The following is an 18,775-nucleotide window of genomic DNA, read 5'->3' as shown; positions in this document are numbered from 1 at the left end:
GCTCTGTCCACAGTCCTGTCCTCCCTCTTAGACTTTCATGGCGATGAGCGCATCCACCCGAGACCTCAGTGCCATTAGAGGTCGTGCCTGACGCCCAAATACATCCCCGCACAGAGCCTGGAGGTTAGACGTTACAACCAGTCGCTGGTTAGACACGACCAGAGCCAGAAACTTGGAGCCGCTGCAGTTTGTCTGGTGGCAGTTTGTCTGTTGACTCTACATCTAATGCTTCTAAATCATGAGCCTTCCCACGCCCTCCTACACCACGTGGTTCACGGAGCAGCTTCTCCACCCGGGAGGGCTGTGACAGGCTTCCAACTGGCCTGCTTGGTTCTCATCTTATTCCCCACCTCTCCCTCCCTCCTCACTCCCCAGATGTATTTCCCAATAGAAATTTCCTATCTGTAAACAGCTCAATATCTTCCACGGCATCATTCCTTACAGCAGAATCTCCCAAACCGAGGTTTCTGAGAAGTTTCCTACAAAAGGGAGTTTAGTAAATGCTGTATGTGACCCCCGACCACCCAGCCCGAACGCAATCATCATTCTGTAAGCTCTGGAAAGTTCTGCAGTGAAGAAATATGCATTTGACCATGATTTGAAGATTTTTTTTTTTTAAGATCACATCTTGGGGACTAGACTGTGAAGGCAGCCATTTCAAGTTCAGTTTTCAACCACCAAAAAGGCCATCATTTCCTAAGGGACTTTTCCTGGCCACCTACGCCGGCTGGAGCAGGCCTGCTAGTTAAAATTCAGTTCTAAGCTGTTGGTTTAATGAATAGAGTTTTAGTTTGACCAAAGCTTCCTGGATGGGTGATGGTAGCAAGAGGGTGAATGTACTTAATGCCACTGAACTTGTCAGTTCAAGCGGTTAAGATAATAAATTTTATGTGTGTATTTTACTGCAATTAAAACAGTTTTAAGCCAAATTATGCCATTTAAATCTTCATAAATAAAGTTCTTCTAGATTTTCACTAAAATTTGGGGGAACTACTTTGTCTAATGCTCAAAAATTGGTAAAGGTCTACTGATTAATTAGGCAGATACTTTTATTTTTTAAATCCTCACACGAGTATATTTTCTTCCATTGATTTTTTAAGAAAGAGTTGGGGGCAGGGAGAGAGAGAGAAACATCGATGTGAGAGAGGCACGATGACTGGTTGCCTCCTGTTCCCAACCTGACCAGGGGTGGGGATTGGACCTGCAACCCAGATAGATGCCCTTGACTGGGAATCGAACTGAGACCCTCTGGTGGGCAAGTCGATGCTCTAACCACTGAACATGCCAGCCAGGGCCAGACACGTTTTGTTTTTTTTTTAACTTTTTTTTTTTTTGGTTGGGTAGATGCTATTCTTTTTTTTTTTTTTTCAGACACTGTTTTTTAATTTCCATCTAAAACATCATGATAACTTTTGGCATGACTGAATTCAGAAAATGAAATCTCCCATTCTGGCAGTGCCAGGAACCTACCTTGTTGAGTATTTTCACTTTTTAAATTTGGCTAAAGCAATGTGCTATCTGAGATGTCTTTTGTCTTTTTATTATTTATTTATTTGTTAATCCTCATCGGAGAATATTTTTCCATTGATTTTTAGAGAGAGTGGAAGGGAGAGGGAAAGACAGAGAGAAACATCAATGTGAGAGAGACACACCAATTGGTTGCCTCCTGCACACACCCCTACCAGGGCCGGGGAACCTGCAACCAAGGTGCGTGACCTTGACTAGAATTGAACCCGGAATCCTTCAGTCTGAGGGCTGATGCTCTACCCACTGAGCCAAACCGGCTAGGGCTCTTTTATATTTTTAAACTGTGTGTAAAAGGAGGTAACACGTGATCACGCACACTGGTATTACAAACCTGTCATGAATTTTATACTGTCCTCAGTACAAGTCCCTATTGTCCAGAGAGCCAAGGATATGTGACACAAATGAATACAAAATCTACCGCAGAAGCTTCTAGAAGCCATAGCAATCTTTCTAGGATCCTAGACAGTTTCTTTTTTGCAGTGCTCATGCTTTTCCAAGTTACTTATTACCTTTACCCACCCCTTAAGTGTTCACCTCCTAGCACAATTTTTACACGAGTAGAAGTAGCTCATCCTGTCCATCACTGGTACAGTCGTGACACCTACGACTGCAGGGGAGTTCTTGACTCCGCAATCAATGCAACTGCGATGACTGCTGAGCTCTAGGACTCCTGGAGAGACAGAGGAAAGCCTTACCTTGTGTGCTCCAAGGGATGCTGAAAAAAGGCTACTCTGTTCCACAGAGAACAGCTATTAGGTGGCCCTCCCAAAGTTCCTTGGGTTCCGACTTTTAACTAGTAAGAGGACAAAGCAGGCAGGGCTCTTTTTGGCCAGCAGCACCATGTTACCATGGAGAGAGCAAGTAGAGCAGGCAGCAAACAGGCAACCAAAGATCCCAAAATGTTGCATGCAGTATCCCTTCTGTTTGTTTAGTCCAAACATACATGACACGAAAAATAAAACCTTAGTAATAGATTTAGAAAGGAACAATGCTGTTTTACTGTTAGGATTAAAATGAAACATATTGCTCCTCACTTAAAACAACGAAAGAGGACTTTTCTATCAAGGAAATTGGTTTGCAATTTAATTAAATTCTAAAACTGATTACACCCTTTCCAGTTTTGACCAGAATAGATGTTTTCAAAATTAACTATTTTCTAAAAAAAGAAACGCCTAATGAAAAGTATTACTCTCATTTATTGGAATAAATGCAGAATGAGTTAAAGTAAGAACTATGTGAGAATTGTACCCTTTAGCTCTAAATGCTTCAGAATATGACTATAGCTCACTTCCAAAAAAGTCATATAACTGTACTGTAAGCATTTCTGCTAGGTTTATAAATAAGCCTAAATAATTTAATTATTCCGGCTGAACCAGTAATACACATACAAGGGATGGTGGGCATGCTGGTCTCGGAGACCAAGAGCACATACTCTAGAGCAGGGGTCCTCAAACTACAGCCCGCGGGCCACATGCAAATACAAATATTGTATTTGTTCCCGTTTTGTTTTTTTACTTCAAAATAAGGTATGTGCAGTGTGCATAGGAATTTGTTCATAGTTTTTTTTTTAAACTATAGTCCGGCCCTCCAACGGTCTGAGGGACAGTGAACTGGCCCCGTTTAAAAAGTTTGAGGACCCCTGCTCTAGAGCCAGACTGTCTGGGGCTTGAATCCTGTCTGTTATTTATGAGCTGTCTGTCCTCAGGCAAGTTACTTAACTTTTCTATGCCCCAATTTCCTGTTCTGTAAAATGGAGAGAACAATAGTACCTACACTCACAGAGGTATAAGTGTTGTTATTTGTCAAGTGCTTATAATAGCGGGTTGCGTATAAAGCTATATGGGTATTTGTTAAATAAACAGAAACTCAGAACAAATTCTATGGGTTCTGTTTTAACAGGAGTATTTTATGCTCTGCTAACTTATAATAGTTAGAAAAGCTATGGTTTGGCTATTTCAAAACATTCTTAAAGGCAGCAGTTACCACAGAGCCAAGAAGTGCTACAGTTTAAGAAGCAAAGCCATTCTCAACAGGCTGGGGTGTGGGTAAGAGGGACAAAGCTTAAAAGCCAACCTATGGGAGACTGACTGGAAATCGAAGAGCTGGAATCAGAGCGCTTTATTTTACTCCCAGGATGGTGAACTAGAATAAAAAAATATAAACACAGACAGAGCAGGAAATGCAGACACTGGGTCAAGAAAGACAAACTGGCAGACAGTTGGGAGCCTCCTGTATACCCACATGCAGCTCGGCTGGCAGGAAAAGGGAGGGCGCAGCTGAAGAGGAATTAGCAGCTGGAACCTGATCGCTTTCCCTTTGCAGCCCTCACACACCTCTGGCTGCAGGTGCATCAATCAGTACCATGTTTACGTTTCCTTTGGCCTTTGGGCAGGCACACCAGCCTTTTCATGTTTAGCAGACAGATAACCGTGGTCTTGTATAGGTGACCATCCGTCTTAGAAGTGACTAGGCTCAATGCTAGGTGTTCTTTATCCTGCCTCCTGGTCAAGGGGGCTCCACAGTTCTCCCTGCATGGGAGGGGCCCAATACCCTCCCCCGTTTCAGGCAAAGGGATCTGGAGCACCAATAGGGAACCTAAAAGGGTTTATCAGGCTTCGTTCTAGCTGAGTGTTTACTTAACACCTCAAACCAAGTATTCATGGACACCAATACATTTCCAATTCTCATTACTGTCTCCCCAGCAGCACCAACCTCTCCTGCTCTCTCCCTGGTCTACTCTGTCGCCTCCAAGTTCTGATCTGTGCTAGTAAGGTGACATCTGGGCAGCTCAACAACTAACTAAACAACTTTAGAAGGGTAAAGTAAGTTCCCCAGCAGTTTGTGTAGGCACAGAAGCTCAATGGTGAGGGCATACCCAACGTGTAATTCATCTCAGGATGGTTTCTTACCTCGGCAGGGGTCATTTTTCACTAGAAATTCATCCAGGGCCATCCATCCTCCACCAACGCGAACCATCACTGTGCTGCGCAGGATGCGGACCAGCCGCAGCTGCTGGGAGTCCCCGAACTGCAGGGCCAAGGGGAAACCAATGAGTGCGCGTGCCTCGGCGCAGGCCAGGAGGCCCTTGCAAAGCAGACTGTATTCAGACACAATGACAATCTGACAGTTGGGGAGAATTTGACCTCTCATTATTTTATATTTTTCAAAAAAGAATTTAAAATATGGAAAAACAAATATAAAGCTGATGACCAGTATACTGGAATAAAATTAACTTATGATGGCCATACCCCTGACCAAAGGGGGAGGGAGAAGGATATACAAACATTAGCTCACTTGGATTCTTTTAAACATTCTGCCCAAATTAAAGCCCAACAAGGAAATTCTTTATTATGCTAGTCTGTTTTCAGAAAAGGATAGGTGGCTGGAAGGTGGACGTCAACTTCTGAATACAGTGTGCTCAAGTTAAATGGAGAATGGCAAGTATTTCAAGCCTCCAGGAAACCCTTGCAAAGCATCATCATTACAAGCTTAGACGGAAATTTGATTTTCCATATCAGATTTTCAGAAATAAACCCAAAGTACTCTCTAATTGTGATGTTACCAGCAGAAAAGTTTCTTCAGCTGAACAAATGATTAAACAGTATTTATACTAAAATTTAGTTCAAGAAATCCAATTTTTAATTTACTGTGTTATATAATTTACCATGTGGATTATATATTCAACTGTATTCAACAATCATTTTGGGATGTTAAGACAAGCAGGACTTTTTGATATATTTTTTCTTGCCTAACATTCCTGCTTCTCAGAGGGGTTAACATTTTGAAGTTTCCCATTGCGTAAATTATCCTCTTCCCAAAATAAACTAAGAGGCAACAAAAGAGAATCATGCTGAGATCCCAAAACAAAAATCAAATGGTTGGAGAAATAGCATTCCTAAAATTATTTAATTCAAGGAAAATGGGGGTGGGGGGAGGGGAAGAGAAGGGAATATTTAATCACTTAATTAGGATTTTCAAAGTTATAAAGGAGAACTATAACTTTGAAATCAGGCACAAAAACCGAAAATGCCCAAAAGAATGTTTGTGAAGGAAGGACACATGACCAGCCTCCCTCAAAATTAATATACTTATGACAATTCTCTGTATTATATTGCATTGACGCAAGCTCAGTTTATATAGGCGAGGTGACTAAAAAATGTATTATTCCACTCCCCAGCCCCTTACTTTGAAAACAAAATTGTTCTACATCATTCCATACAGCTGTGAAGTTTTTATGCAGTGACCCAGCAACAGCAGGGTGGAGTGTGAAGAGCACTGAAGTGGGGACCCAGAGATGTGAGGGAGGGAATAAACGTCCTGTCTCGGGAAGGAAGCTGCCCCTTTGGCCTCTGCAGGAGCCTCCCTCAGACACTGACCCAGTGAGTGAAAACGGGGAGGCCCTTTGGGAGGAATGGAGGATTCCACCAGACTCCAGAGCAGGGACGGCCTGAATCACAATTAGGGGTCCTCTCCAGGTAGGTGAGGAGAGGAAGGAAATGAGGGCCTATGTACCTTCCAGAGTAACTCGGGAAGGGATCCCAAGATGTTCTTTGTTCTTACATTAGTGTCCTATAATTTATTGGTCAGCCTTACTCTATTTACTTTATTCTTTCTCCTTTAATTTCCTATTAAAGCTCTCTCTGAAAGACTCTAACTTGTTTCTGCTAAGCTATGGGGAAAAGGAGGTTTGACCCAAGCCAGTAGCCAAAGTGTCTGGGGAAGTTGAAGGCTGGGTAACAAGTGGTGGAAGGGGTTATGGCAGCTCTAAAAATGGGGACGCGTGCAAACCTGGCAGAGCTGGTGTCGGTGAGGCAAAGGCCTCAGAACAGTCTTAGGGGCAACAGTAACTTCTGTTTCCTTCTCTTAAATGGAAAATCCCTTACAGTGACATGGGCTCTTGCAGTGGCTATGACATGATTGTTGGCATGTAACTCCTTAGGCCTCGGGTTTAAAATCAACTTCATAATTCTGTTCCCAACATTGGAATGAACGCATCTGACCCTATGTGGTCAGTGGAGCAGTAGAGCAGGACCTCAGTCTTCAGGGGCCATCAGCAACAGCATATCCTCTGGTACGACTTGGCGTCCTTATGGAATGATTCATTTAGAGCAAGTTTCGCTGTTCTTGTCTTTATTTGTTCTCTGTTCTCACTGGCCCAAAAGGTTACTGTAGTTAGTAATTACTGCAGTGCTTGGGATTTAACACTGATCGAGGGTTTCAAATGAACTTAGTGTTTTCTGATTTCGTATCATAAGACAGATTTTACCCATGCAACTTCCTTCCATTTGAAGATACAGGACCCCAGAGCCCTCAAAAAGATCTAAAAGGTTAGAGTTACCAAGTGGAGTAAGAAAGCATTCAATCGTTTATGCAGGTCTAATTTGATTCCATTAGATTTTGGCTGGCTGGCCATATTGACAAACTTTAGTCTCTGGCCAATTACGATGTCCACACTACACTTCTCAGGTACCTTATACTGATAAAATACAACATAAATGCAAGTAACTATAATTATTCATAAGGTATTTAAAGACACATTATTTAAATACCCCAAGACTTTTTGACTTAGTGTGCATTATAAAAGTTGTGTTTACTGTCAGAAGACTTTGGTATAAGTCAGAATTGTGTTGTGTGGTATTCTGACTTCCAATATACAAGACCAGGATTTTAGAAAAACTTACTGATGATACCACAGCTTCAATTTCCCTGAACTATACTACTTTTAACTCAGCCCAGCATAATACCATCATCCTCAGCCAATCCAATTTTAAATGGAAAATTTCATCTCCTTTTTTAAAAATAGAGACTTATCATCTTTTGCTAAGACAGCTCTACAACTAGCCCTGTAGCAGTGTCTCCACTTGGTAAGACAACCAGTCGTGACCCCAGCATGCTTCAGATTACGTCCTTTCCCCACAGCAAAGAACAGACAGCATTAGCTACACAGACCATTTCCACCAAGGAGAACGTCGCAAGGCAAACTGTACCTGGTTGCCGAGGAAGAACTACAGACAGTAAAAGTAAAGGACGAAGGAAATGGAAGAAAAAAAAAAAAGAGAACATTTTATCAAATTAACACTAAGGAATAAAAATCATAATCATGTTACCAGTCTTCAAGCACAGTGACATATGCTAACCATTGTTACAGACCTATGTTGCTCTTATTGATTCATTTCTCTCACAGGTAATTGAAAAACCCAAGAAACAAAACCCAACAAGCAAGCATAAGATTGCTTGGAGTTTTAGTAACTAAATGCCCTGCGTTGGTCCAAGGCAGAGTCACCCACCAATCCCTGGCTACGAGCAGCACCGTGTGCTGTAGGTGTACTTTGAAAACATTTTTGATGTATTAATGGAACCTAGATTTTTTCCTCACCGTAATCTGACATAGCCATCTTAAATTATCTCTGCCAATCACAGATTTTCTTTAGGACTTTAGAGAATTCCTGACAAGCTGCTGAATATATTTTAGGAGCCCTGTTTCAGACCCTGGCCCTAAAAGAAGCTAAAACACAGCATAGTTCACTGTCAGTTGTGGCTGCACTCAGCATGGCTTCCTAGCGAAGACTATTGAGCCTGGCACCACCTTAGGGCCTTGACACATTCCCTCCAGCTCTCTCTGAGCCCAGGAACCACTTAGGCTCACAAAGACCAGCTCTTGGTGAATGTCAGTCATTAGATAATTGTTTCTGAAGACTTTGGTCAACAGTAAAGAGAGGGCTCTGAAATGTCTCCTACACTGAACTCAAGTAAAGCTATTATCAGCTAGAGCACTGTTTTTCAGATGGAACTAAAAGGGCATTACGCTTAGCCCACCAGGAGGACACCTGACATTTGGAATCTATAGACGCATCTCAGGTCCCACTGACTCTCGACCTCCAGGCACTGCCAATGGGAAGGTGGGATCGTTGAGTCCGCCATGGGTCAGGTTGCTTTCGCCTGTAAGGGCCAAGTAGGAGAAACCAACACCACAAAGAACTGCTTTGCTCTTCCTTACCCGGTATTTATTCTCTCCAATCTGCTCCACCTGAAACCTTTTTGCACATTTGCACTGAGCCACTTGTCTTGTGACCTATTGGTTTTGAACAACAAAAAAAGAAAAATGTGAAGGGTAAAGTAAGACTCCCTCTTAAAAAAAAAAACCAGAAAGATTTTTTACATGTAAACAGAGAAGCTATTCAATATGTATTTTTAAGGCATTTCAGGGTTTTGACACAAACATTTATCTTCTATTCCAAATTGAAACACATTGTTCTTAGTACTTGGGATACTAAAGACACCAAGAGAGAAATGTGCTACTATGCTATCATCAAAATCAACTAATAAAGCAAATTATGAACTGATCTGAGTTTCAACCTAGCAGCTCAGCAGTCAGGCCTGGGGAGTTCCAGGCCACTCCTACGACCTGCCCTGCTGCCTCCCTTCCCAGGACCAACATATCCCAGGATGTCTATGTACTACTGATTAATTTGCTCTTGAATTTTCAATGTGACACAGTCCTTAACTAGGCAGAAAGCTTAGCGTCCACGCCATTTTAAACATTTGCATTTCACCCCTTAAATGCTGCGTTTGAAGACCACTCCCCTGGATGCTGAGGTCGGATGCTTAGAACTAAGAGTCTAGGACCAACCAACACAGGATCTGTGAACCAGGAAAGGTTTCCTGTAACTTTAGAGCACGGCACAAATGTGACCACTTGAGTGAGAAGCCCTCTGGTCTAAGCTAGAGTTCAACGTCACCCACAAGTGGATCCCTGAACAACTCCAAACAATCACCTCCCAACAGACGAGCCCCAGGGCTGATGTGGCAACCATACCCAACCCACCTCGGGACAGTAGAAAGCTATGGTCAAAAATGTACTCAAGACACAGTTATGTCCCATACCTCGTCTTCAATTTTATCTGCATCGGTTGTTGGTCGGTAAGCATCCTTATTGGGATGGAGAGCAGCTACGAATTCATAGTAATCAATGTAGCCATCCCCATCTCGGTCAAAAATGTCAGCGACAGCTGTCATCTCCAACTTGGTAGTGGGGAACTCTGGAGAAAATTAATCACATTTGGAACAGTAAGAGGCTTACATGATTGGCTGGAAGGTATATAACTACTATTGGAAAGAAAAAACATTTATGTCTTGATTTTTTTTATTTTTTAAATATATTTTACTGATTTTTTATAGAGAGGAAGGGAGAGAGACAGAGAGTTAGAAACATCGACGAGAGAGAAACAATCGATCAGCTGCCTCCTGCACACCCCGCACCGGGGATGTGCCCACAACCGAGGTACATGCCCTTGACCGGAATCGAACCTGGGACCCCTCAGTCCGCAGGCCGATGCTCTATCCACTAAGCCAAACTGGTTAGGGCTTGATTTTTTTTTTCTGAAAAGCAATACACACTCAACTTTAGAAACCTAGAAGATAGACCATTTATTAAGTTTTTGCTTATAGACTACCCTGCCCCCCCAAGCATTAAAAAAAAGTGCTATTTCAGATATGCTGAAGGGTATAAACAGAATATTATAACCACCATGGACCTACCACCCAACTTAAGAATTTATTCATCCACTCCACTATTATTATATAAATTATTTCAGAATAGTGACAACTTGGAATTAGTAGGATGAAGCTTCTTCTGTTTAGATAATTGCCTTAGACTACTGACAAGTTGCTTTGCAAAGGAGGTCAATGCTTTCAGTAGCAGAGTAATTTATTAAAAAGTAAATCAGCCCTGACCGGTTTGGCTCAGTGGATAGAGCGTTGGCCTGCAGACTGAAGGGTTCCGGGTTCGATTCCAGTCAAGGGCATGTGCCTTGTATGCGGGCACATCCCCAGTAGGGGGTGTGTAGGAGGCAGCTGATTGATGTTTCTCTCTCATTGATGTTTCTAACTCTCTATCCCTCTCCTTTCCTCTCTGTAAAAAATCAATAAAATATATTTAAAAAAAAAAAGTAAATCAGACTATATTGTCACTCAGCAGAAAACCTCTGGTGGCTGACCACTGTCCCACTGTTTCTAGAATGAAGTCTGACCACTTCGCCAGGACCTGCAAGGGCCAGTGTTAACTAGCTGCTGCCTACCTTCCAGCTTTAACTCCTACACTCCAGCCATGCTAACCTTTTCACGCCAAGAACGTGCCAAGTTCATTCCCACCTCCCCACTTTGTACCTGCTGCTTCCTCTGCGTCTCTCTCTTCCCGCAAACCTTGAGTTGGCTGGAGCCTTCTCATCATCTAAGTCTCAGCTCAAATATTACCCCCAGACAAACCCTCCCTGGCTACCCATGTAAAGTAGCACAGCTGTGGGATGTGCTTTGTGACCCTGGAAAATCACTTATCTACTTATGCCTCAATTACTTTTGCTAAAATAAACGAGACCACACACTTTGTAAGCTGTTATGTGTCAGAAACTGATGTATGAAAAATGTATTTTTTCAAACATTTTGCTTAGAACTACATTACTCACAAAACTCAGCTCCTTATCTATAACTCAAACAAGACCTGCTATTTTTTATTCCCAGCAAAATGAGGCTCTTCTTGCCATGAAAACGACAGACCAATCTTAGTAAGCAATTATAGTTCTTCCTTAACTTTAGAAGGACAGTTCAGCCCTATTATCTCCTTCACAAACTAGGGAATCCAGGTGTGACCATGCGTGGAATTATGATTGGACTCACTGGATGCTAGAATGCCATCGATAAACTCCTGACGGGTTATCTTCCCATCCTGGTCCTTGTCAATTCGCCGGAAGAAATCCATCACCCGTGACTTTTTGTGATTCATCCAACGCATATACTTTTTCCTCCAGACGTCAAAGTCAAAATTGGCAAATTCCTTCAACTAGACAGAAGTCAGGAGTGTTAACAAAACCTGTATGTTGGCATTCACACCTGCCCAGAGCGCACCAAAACTTTCAGACACACAGTAAGCCGTGCAGGCCTTCTGGAGAGCACCAACAATGGTACCTGAGATGCCTCTTCTGTGGAGGCACCATCTGGCTCCTTCAGGGAGAACCACGATAGTTACACGGGCTGTGGTGTACGGAGCAGCAGGAGAAAGTGCCTGAACACCACCCTGAGAAACAGGGCAAGGAGCATGCGAAAGGGCGGAGCCAGCCTTGCTTTCCCTTTGCCCCCTTTCGAAGGATCACCTTAGAGGTCAGGGAATGAATTCTATCCCAGAGGAGAAACTATGATCGAGAGGCCCACCTCAGCAGGCTCACATTTCCCACCATTTTCTGAGATGAGATCATCTGATTCTGGCTGGAAGCATTAGGAATCCAACCCTGCACGTAAGCATGTTTCTTGAATGGCACCAGAGCGGGCAAACTGCCCACCTGACTTCCATGCTAAACTTGGCTCTGACAGACAGCAGCAGGCCCGGGAGGTGGGCAAGGCAATGTTTAGCTACTTGGACGTTAGTGATACTGACGTAGAATGACTTTAAACAGTACAGCAGTTTTCCAAACCCTAGTCTTTCAAACTCCAAAGTTGGGAGGAATGAGGGGAAAAAGAAAAAGCCAAAAACCAAACATGCTTAAAGCTCAACTGACCTACTAAAAAACAACAACAAAAAGCACAGAATACTCACTTCCAGGCATAGCTGCTTTGATGTGCACAAATAAAAAAATGTAGAAGATACCAGAGGTTTGTTTTAGGAACTAGACAGTGTGGCATTATATTTTTTAGACTGGTGTTGGTACTTTAAAATTTGCTTTTCATAATCTAGTGAAGACTAATAGAATAGCAAGATTATAAAAATACTCTTATTTCATAATTGTGTAGCTTTTCTCTTTACTTAAAGGGCTCAATAATAATTATTTTCGTGGTAAGCTGCACACCTGGAGGTAATTTTGCACAGCCAGATGCTGAGGAGGGTCAGGTCACAGGCCCTCACGACTGGCCGGTTGCTTGCTTTCTGGCCTACTCTGTTGTGGGTGGTTTACTCACACGTGTGTCTTTTCTCCTAGGAGGCCTGAAGACTCACAGGGGCCTGTTTCTACTGCTGGGAAGTTGAGAGGCCTCAGAAGGACTGTGACTTCCCTCCGAGGGTGCTGTCTGGCAGGGCTTACCTCCTCCAGTCTGTCCAATGCGTCATTCAGCTTCCGCTGACGCTCCAGTGCTAACAGCCACACCTGCTGCCAGCGGGCAGAGAGCTGGTTGATCCGTGGGTTTTTCGCTTCAGATTGTGAAAAAATCAGCATGGGAGGAGGTGTTGGCTGACTCAAGGACTTCCCTAAAAGGAAAAATAACCACAAAATTAGAAAAGCTGAATCTGTCACTTCAGAAAGAGACACACTGTCACATGTATGGACTTAGGAGACCTTCATGGCATCCAATCACTAACAGGAAAGAAACATGGCGCCTGGCCATAGTTAGATACAGAAACATTAATTTCAAAACTACTGACTCTCCTCCAAGCCAATAGGTCTTGTCTCATATTTTCAATCAATTCTGTCCTCCCTTAGTGAACTAAGGAAATGTCAAATCAACTAAAGCTGCAATGGTGCCAGCGAAACTCATTTAGTTTACGATTAAGTCAATGCGAACCAAATATAAACAGCTAGCACTGATAACCACAACAATGGAAAATGACTGCAAATTAATTTGCTTGACTTATTTAGAAATTTCATAACAATCCAAGAAAATGTAGTAGAGTTACTGTATGTCAGTGTTAAGAAATGTGACTTTCAAAAAAAATTTTGGTTCAAATCCAATGGTTTTTGAAAATAAAAAGGACATTGTTTTTGACAGGTATTTGGAAAGTGCTCATTGTCCACAGCAGGAGTGATGCCTCCTAACACAGCGGCGGGGACATACTGCTGCCACTGCGGGGTTTCTCCATGAAAGGCCCGTGCGCAGGCTCTACGTTCTTCCTTTTGTATGTCTTGGTGACCCGGTCCATGTCAGGCTGTTTGCGAGTCATCTCTTCCATAAATGTCTGTTAAATACAAACAACAGAAAAAAAGAGTTGAGAGTTTTCTTGGACTAAGATGGCATGAGACAACTTCTTTTTTTTTTTTTTTTAATATATTTTATTGATTTTTTACAGAGAGGAAGGGAGAGGGATAGAGAGTTAGAAACATCGATCAGCTGCCTCCTGCACACTCCCTACTGGGTATGTGCCCGCAACCAAGGTAGATGCCCTTGACCGGAATCGAACCTGGGACCCTTCAGTCCGCAGGCCGACGCTCTATCCACTAAGCCAAACCGGTTAGGGCGAGACAACTTCTTACTAACAAAGGCCAAACCCATGACAGATGTATTGATAGATGCCTTGTACACTGACTCACTCATTACAAGAAACACAATTGAGCAGGCACTTCAGGTGCTGAAGGCCTGAAAAAATGAAACACAGCTTCTTACTTCAAGGAGCTCACAGGTGAGTGAGGAAAACCAGGAAGTCAGAGCAATGAGTGCCACTCAGGGTGCCGAAGAAGACTAGGATGGGTACCTGGCAGCGGATGATGAATTCTTTCTGCTTTGTAACACGTATATCTAAGACCTGAGGACAGCCTCTAGGAGCTGACAGCAACTCCTGGCTGACAGTCAGCAAGAAATGGAAAGGGGTGAAATAGGTGAAGGGATTAAGCAACAGCGGCAACAACAACAACAACAACAACAAAACTTATAGACATAGACAACAGTATGATGATTACCAGAGGAAAAGGGAAGAGGGTGGAGGTAGAAGAGGGTATAGGGGGTATAAATGGTGATGGAAAACTTGACTTTGGGTAATGAACACACAATACAATATTCAGATGATGTATTATAGAATTGTATACTTAAACTCTATATAATTTTATTAACCAATGTCACCCAAATCCTATATAATAAAAGCATAGTATGCAAATTTGTCCCCTCAACTGGGAATTCTTCCAGGAGTTCAACCAGGGGGTGGGGCTAGCTGGGGGAAGGGAGGAAGGCCCTGGCCAGCATCTGCTAGGGACCCTGCCAGTGCACAAATTTCATGCACTGGGCCTCTAGTAAATTCAAAAAAAATTTAAAGAAAGAAAATGGAGACCTCAGTCCTACAACCATAGGAAATTAATTCTACCAACAACTTGAATGAGCCTGAATGAGAATTGCTTCACTGGCTGACACTTTAATTTCAGCCCAATAAGACCCTAAGAAGAGGACCCAGCAAATTCATGCCAACTTCTGTCCCACAGAAACTGTGAGATAAGTGTGTGCTGCTTTAAGCTAAGTCTCTAGGAATACGTTAAGCAGCAGTTTAAATAGGATACACATAGGGCAAAGGAAATACCAGTGACCCCAGGATGCGGTTAAGATACCTGATGCTCAGCAATAAGGGCTTTAACTCGGTCAATGTTCTGAGGGATTGGCTCCTGATCCCGCTGAATGAGGGTGGTCTCAGCCCATTGGATCCACACCAGAAGTTCTTCCAAGAGCTCAGCATTAGCCACCAGTTCTGACAGGGCCGTTTCAAGACGCTGCTGGTGCTGCTTAGCCCACGTCAGGACCTGGGGGAGAGAAATCATTGCCTCCTTTAGTCAAGCAAATCCCTTTGTTTTTAAAGTCCTTTTTCATCTGATCCTAACAATGACTATTTAGGGCCAAGACCACCCAAGCAGTTAAGAGACTTAGCTCTTACTCTGGTAATAGAGCTGGGTTAACTAGGATGAGAAATCAGCTCTTCTAAAAGTAAACCTAATACATCCGATTAAACACAGGACTTCTGAGGACGGAGGAGGAATACGCACCTGTCTTTAGGAAGCCACCAGCTAACAAATCACTGCACCAACACTAGTCTTCCAGATTTCAGCACAGTACCAAGAAAGCATTCACTACTAAAACACTAACTTAATCTTGTTGAGATTTTCCCAGTGACTGAAAAATCTCTAATGGGGGGAGCTCTGTTGTATGTTGTTGCTGTAAACCCATTTTATCAGGCGTAGTCTTCCTCTAAAGCCAGGGACCCACCTCCTCAAAGCGAGCCCGGATGATGGTGATCCAGTGTTTGATGGTAGTGATGCAATCAGGATGGCAGACAGCCAGAATGACTTCTCCCATCGCCACTGCTGTGTTCACATCCACTCGCTTTTCTTCCACTTTCTTCATGAATTCCTAAACAAAAAAGATTAGAAAATAAAAATTAACTAACTAATCTACTCTAGCCCTGCCCGGGTAGCTCAGTTGATTAGAGCATCATCCCAATACACCAAGGTTGTGGGTTCGATCCTCGGTCAGGGCACATACAAGAATCAACTAATGAATGCATAAATAAGTGGAACAACAAATTGACGTTTCTCTCCCTTCTCTCCCCCTTCCTGTCTCTCTCTCTAAAAAAAAAAAATTCAACAAATCAATAAATAAGACACCATCATTTAAAAAAACAACACAAAACCTACTCTGATAGCAGTGTTTACACTGTAAGGGGGGGAAAATAAAAAAATTCAGTGTATTTTCCCCTCCATGTGTTCACGGACACAGACCTTGAAACGCCTCTATTGGGTATCTCTGGCATTTTCTTCCCAGCACTGAGAGATGCTGCAGATGACAAGGACGAGGGACACAGAGGCATGTCCCTTTTCCCAAACTGGGCATGCCTATTTTCCTATTCTGAATTATCTCATTTGAAAAAAATCCTGTTTTTATTCATTTCAAAGTGTGTAACCAGTATTGTCTTGGACAAATAACAGCAATAAAACACTACTTAAAAAAATAACTAAAACAGAATATAATGACAAAACCAAGATTAAAATCTCCCAGTCAGTGGGTAACTCAAAAATTAAAATAGCAAACATTTCCCACCTCATTAGGACAGTCACACTGAGGGCCCAGATACTGCATTTCCTGCAGCTCAGTTAGGAGGTTCTGTGGGAGCTGGTCAGGGCCTGAAGCTAGTAACAATGAGGAAAGGGAAACAAAACTGTGTGCAGGTGAGGAATACAGAGGTGGAACAGCCCATGTTCTTCTTTATATAATGCCATGCTGTCTGACTTGCTTACAACCTACATGTATTATGTTTGTAAAAACAAATGAGTGAACAATCTTTAAGGTGTCACAAAAACTGCCAGTCATTTCCCTGTCATTCCTGCTAAACAGCAAGATGGCCTCACTCTGGCTCTGCTCCTTTGCACAAGAGTCTGCAGTTTACAACAAAAGCTGCCTCCCTCTGGTGGGGTGGGGGCAGTCCTCACCGTGGTGGGTGGCATGGGTCACTGTGCCCTGTGGCTGGATTACCTTATGGGTGTCAATGAGAGACTGCAGGGCCTCTGTGTCATCGGGAAGTGCTCCCCGAAAGCGAAGTGTTTGCTCTGCTTCAGAAAGCCACTCCAACAGCATGTGGACTGTGTCCCGAAACTCTTCCGCCTGAAATAATCAAGCACAAGAGATGGAACCTCTCTGCAGCCAAGGTCCTGGCCATTGGGGTATGCCAAGGAAAGGGTCTAGGACTAAACTCCTCAGGGCATCACAGGAATTTGATGGCCCTATCAAAGTCCCACAAAGGTTATCTTTCATTCGTAGATCTTTGACAACAAACTGAATTCATTATTTCTCTAATACAAATCAATACTAAAATCTTGTAGAACATTCCAAATACTAATGTTTGGCATTGTGTTCATTCTGAGATGGGCTGGAACCGATCCTGATAAAGAAACTAGAATAAATCTGTTCAAACCGAAATCCCTGGGGTTTTCCCAACAAACGTGTCTGACCTGTTTCAAGGCCTGCTCCAGTCGGCTTTGTTTGGAGACGGAGAGTTTACACACAGTGTCCCAGCGAGTGCTCAGTTCCTGTAGCTGCCCTTTTACCCACGTGGTGTCATCGCGGCTATTTTCAATCAGCTCTCGGCCGGACCGCTTCAGTACCTGAACGGTTCCCGTTCGCTTTCCCAGTTCCTTCTGGAAAACCTTCAGGAGAATTCGTAAGAGAAATGTTTTGAATCCAAGAAGCAAAACCACACAGGAAGTTATCATTTAGTTCAATTTCCTTGGTAAGTTGCAGTCATGTGTCTTTTATGCACAGAGGGAGGCAGGATAAGGCATAAGAAAAATTAACCAGAAAAGGTGTCTCTAAAATATGAGCAGTGTGACTTGGGGTAGGCTGCTTAGCTGGAGTCTCAGTTTCTTAATCCATAAAATGGGAATAATGGTAAAACATTTCCAGAATTATAGGAGTCATATAAGGACACATATGTCATGAGTATGACATATTCAGGGTAAATGAAATGCTCAACATGACAAGTGTAGGTCATACTAAATATTGCTGCCCATGGTGCTGGGCTTGTAAGGTTCAGAAGTAGTAAAAGAGCAGCCAGTTTCATTTTACCTTTCAGTGTAATATTTGTCTTGAGGGGCTCCTGACTTTAAATTTATTTTGTGAGTCATCTGAGAGATTCAAATAGGAAGGGAGCGGGGAAACCTCAAAGTGAAGTTTACACATTGCCAAATCTAAATCTAACCAATTTTGGTAAATTCTTTGTGACTGATGTAGAATCCCAGCAGCAGTTTGTTTAAACTTGCAGAGCAAGGAGCTGCCTCCCTCACAAGCAGAGATCCAGCTCTTTCAGACTTCCTTTCTCCCTTAGCGTGAGCAGAAGGCACAGATCTCACCCCTCACCTTATGGGCATCCATGAGGTTCATGACGAGGTCGAGGTCCCCGTGCACGGGCTGGTCCTCGGCCAGCTGTGGCTCCACCTTGTATAACCAGTCGACCAAGGCCTGCAAAGCATCCATGAACTGGCCCGAAAACAGCAGGGCCTCTTCCAACTTGTGCTGCCTGAGAAAAGCACATAAACCTTGATGTTTTTAGGCATTATTTATGAATGGTTCACAATTCTGACTGCTGAAAGGAAATACTGCTTGAACTCTACATAGAGAAGGACCTCCAAGTTGAAATGGTTAGAAACACAGTAAAAAGTGACTGAGAGCGATGCCTAGACATTTTAAATCAAACCACTCTCTAGAGCAGTGATGGCGAACCTTTTGAGCATTTTGAAAAACCCTAAGTTAACTCTGGTGCCGTGTCACATATAGAAATTTTTTGATATTTGCAACCATAGTAAAACAAAGATTTATATTTTTGATATTTATTTTATATATTTAAATGCCATTTAACAAAGACAAATCAACCAAAAAAATGAGTTCGCGTGTCACCTCTGACACGCATGTCATGGGTTCGCCATCACTGCTCTAGGATGAATTAATCATAGTGTAGGTAGGAGACAGGCACAGATGCCCTTCGGCATCTTAGAGTCCAGCAGTTATACACATGGACACACCCTAA

General features: G+C 42.9%; 1 protein-coding gene across 8 annotated transcripts in view; it reads right to left on the bottom strand.

Annotated features, from left to right (window-relative positions):
* Positions 1–18,775, bottom strand: part of MACF1 (microtubule actin crosslinking factor 1) — a 342,009-nt gene that overhangs the window by 6,946 nt on the left and 316,288 nt on the right. For 4 of the 8 annotated variants that reach the window (XM_070404782.1, XM_070404783.1, XM_070404784.1 and 1 more), the window contains 11 exons: positions 18,109–18,268; positions 17,205–17,399; positions 16,729–16,857; positions 15,466–15,609; positions 14,817–15,005; positions 13,342–13,462; positions 12,594–12,757; positions 11,200–11,362; positions 9,412–9,566; positions 8,525–8,599; positions 4,437–4,554 (listed from right to left, as the gene is read on the bottom strand). In XM_070404782.1, coding sequence (XP_070260883.1) covers positions 4,437–4,554; positions 8,525–8,599; positions 9,412–9,566; positions 11,200–11,362; positions 12,594–12,757; positions 13,342–13,462; positions 14,817–15,005; positions 15,466–15,609; positions 16,729–16,857; positions 17,205–17,399; positions 18,109–18,268 — 1,613 coding nt within the window. Of the gene's footprint in view, positions 1–3,600; positions 3,670–4,436; positions 4,555–7,514; positions 7,533–8,524; positions 8,600–9,411; positions 9,567–11,199; positions 11,363–12,593; positions 12,758–13,341; positions 13,463–14,816; positions 15,006–15,465; positions 15,610–16,728; positions 16,858–17,204; positions 17,400–18,108; positions 18,269–18,775 lie in introns of all 8 variants that reach the window. The other 4 variants (XM_070404781.1, XM_070404779.1, XM_070404780.1 and 1 more) reach the window with 2 other exon arrangements.

This window comes from Myotis yumanensis, unplaced genomic scaffold (assembly GCF_028538775.1).
Source record: "Myotis yumanensis isolate MYYU_CA2020_CCGP unplaced genomic scaffold, mMyoYum1.0.hap1 SCAF_2, whole genome shotgun sequence".
NCBI lineage: Eukaryota > Metazoa > Chordata > Mammalia > Chiroptera > Vespertilionidae > Myotis > Myotis yumanensis.
This window is presented reverse-complemented; position numbering and strand designations above follow the sequence as displayed.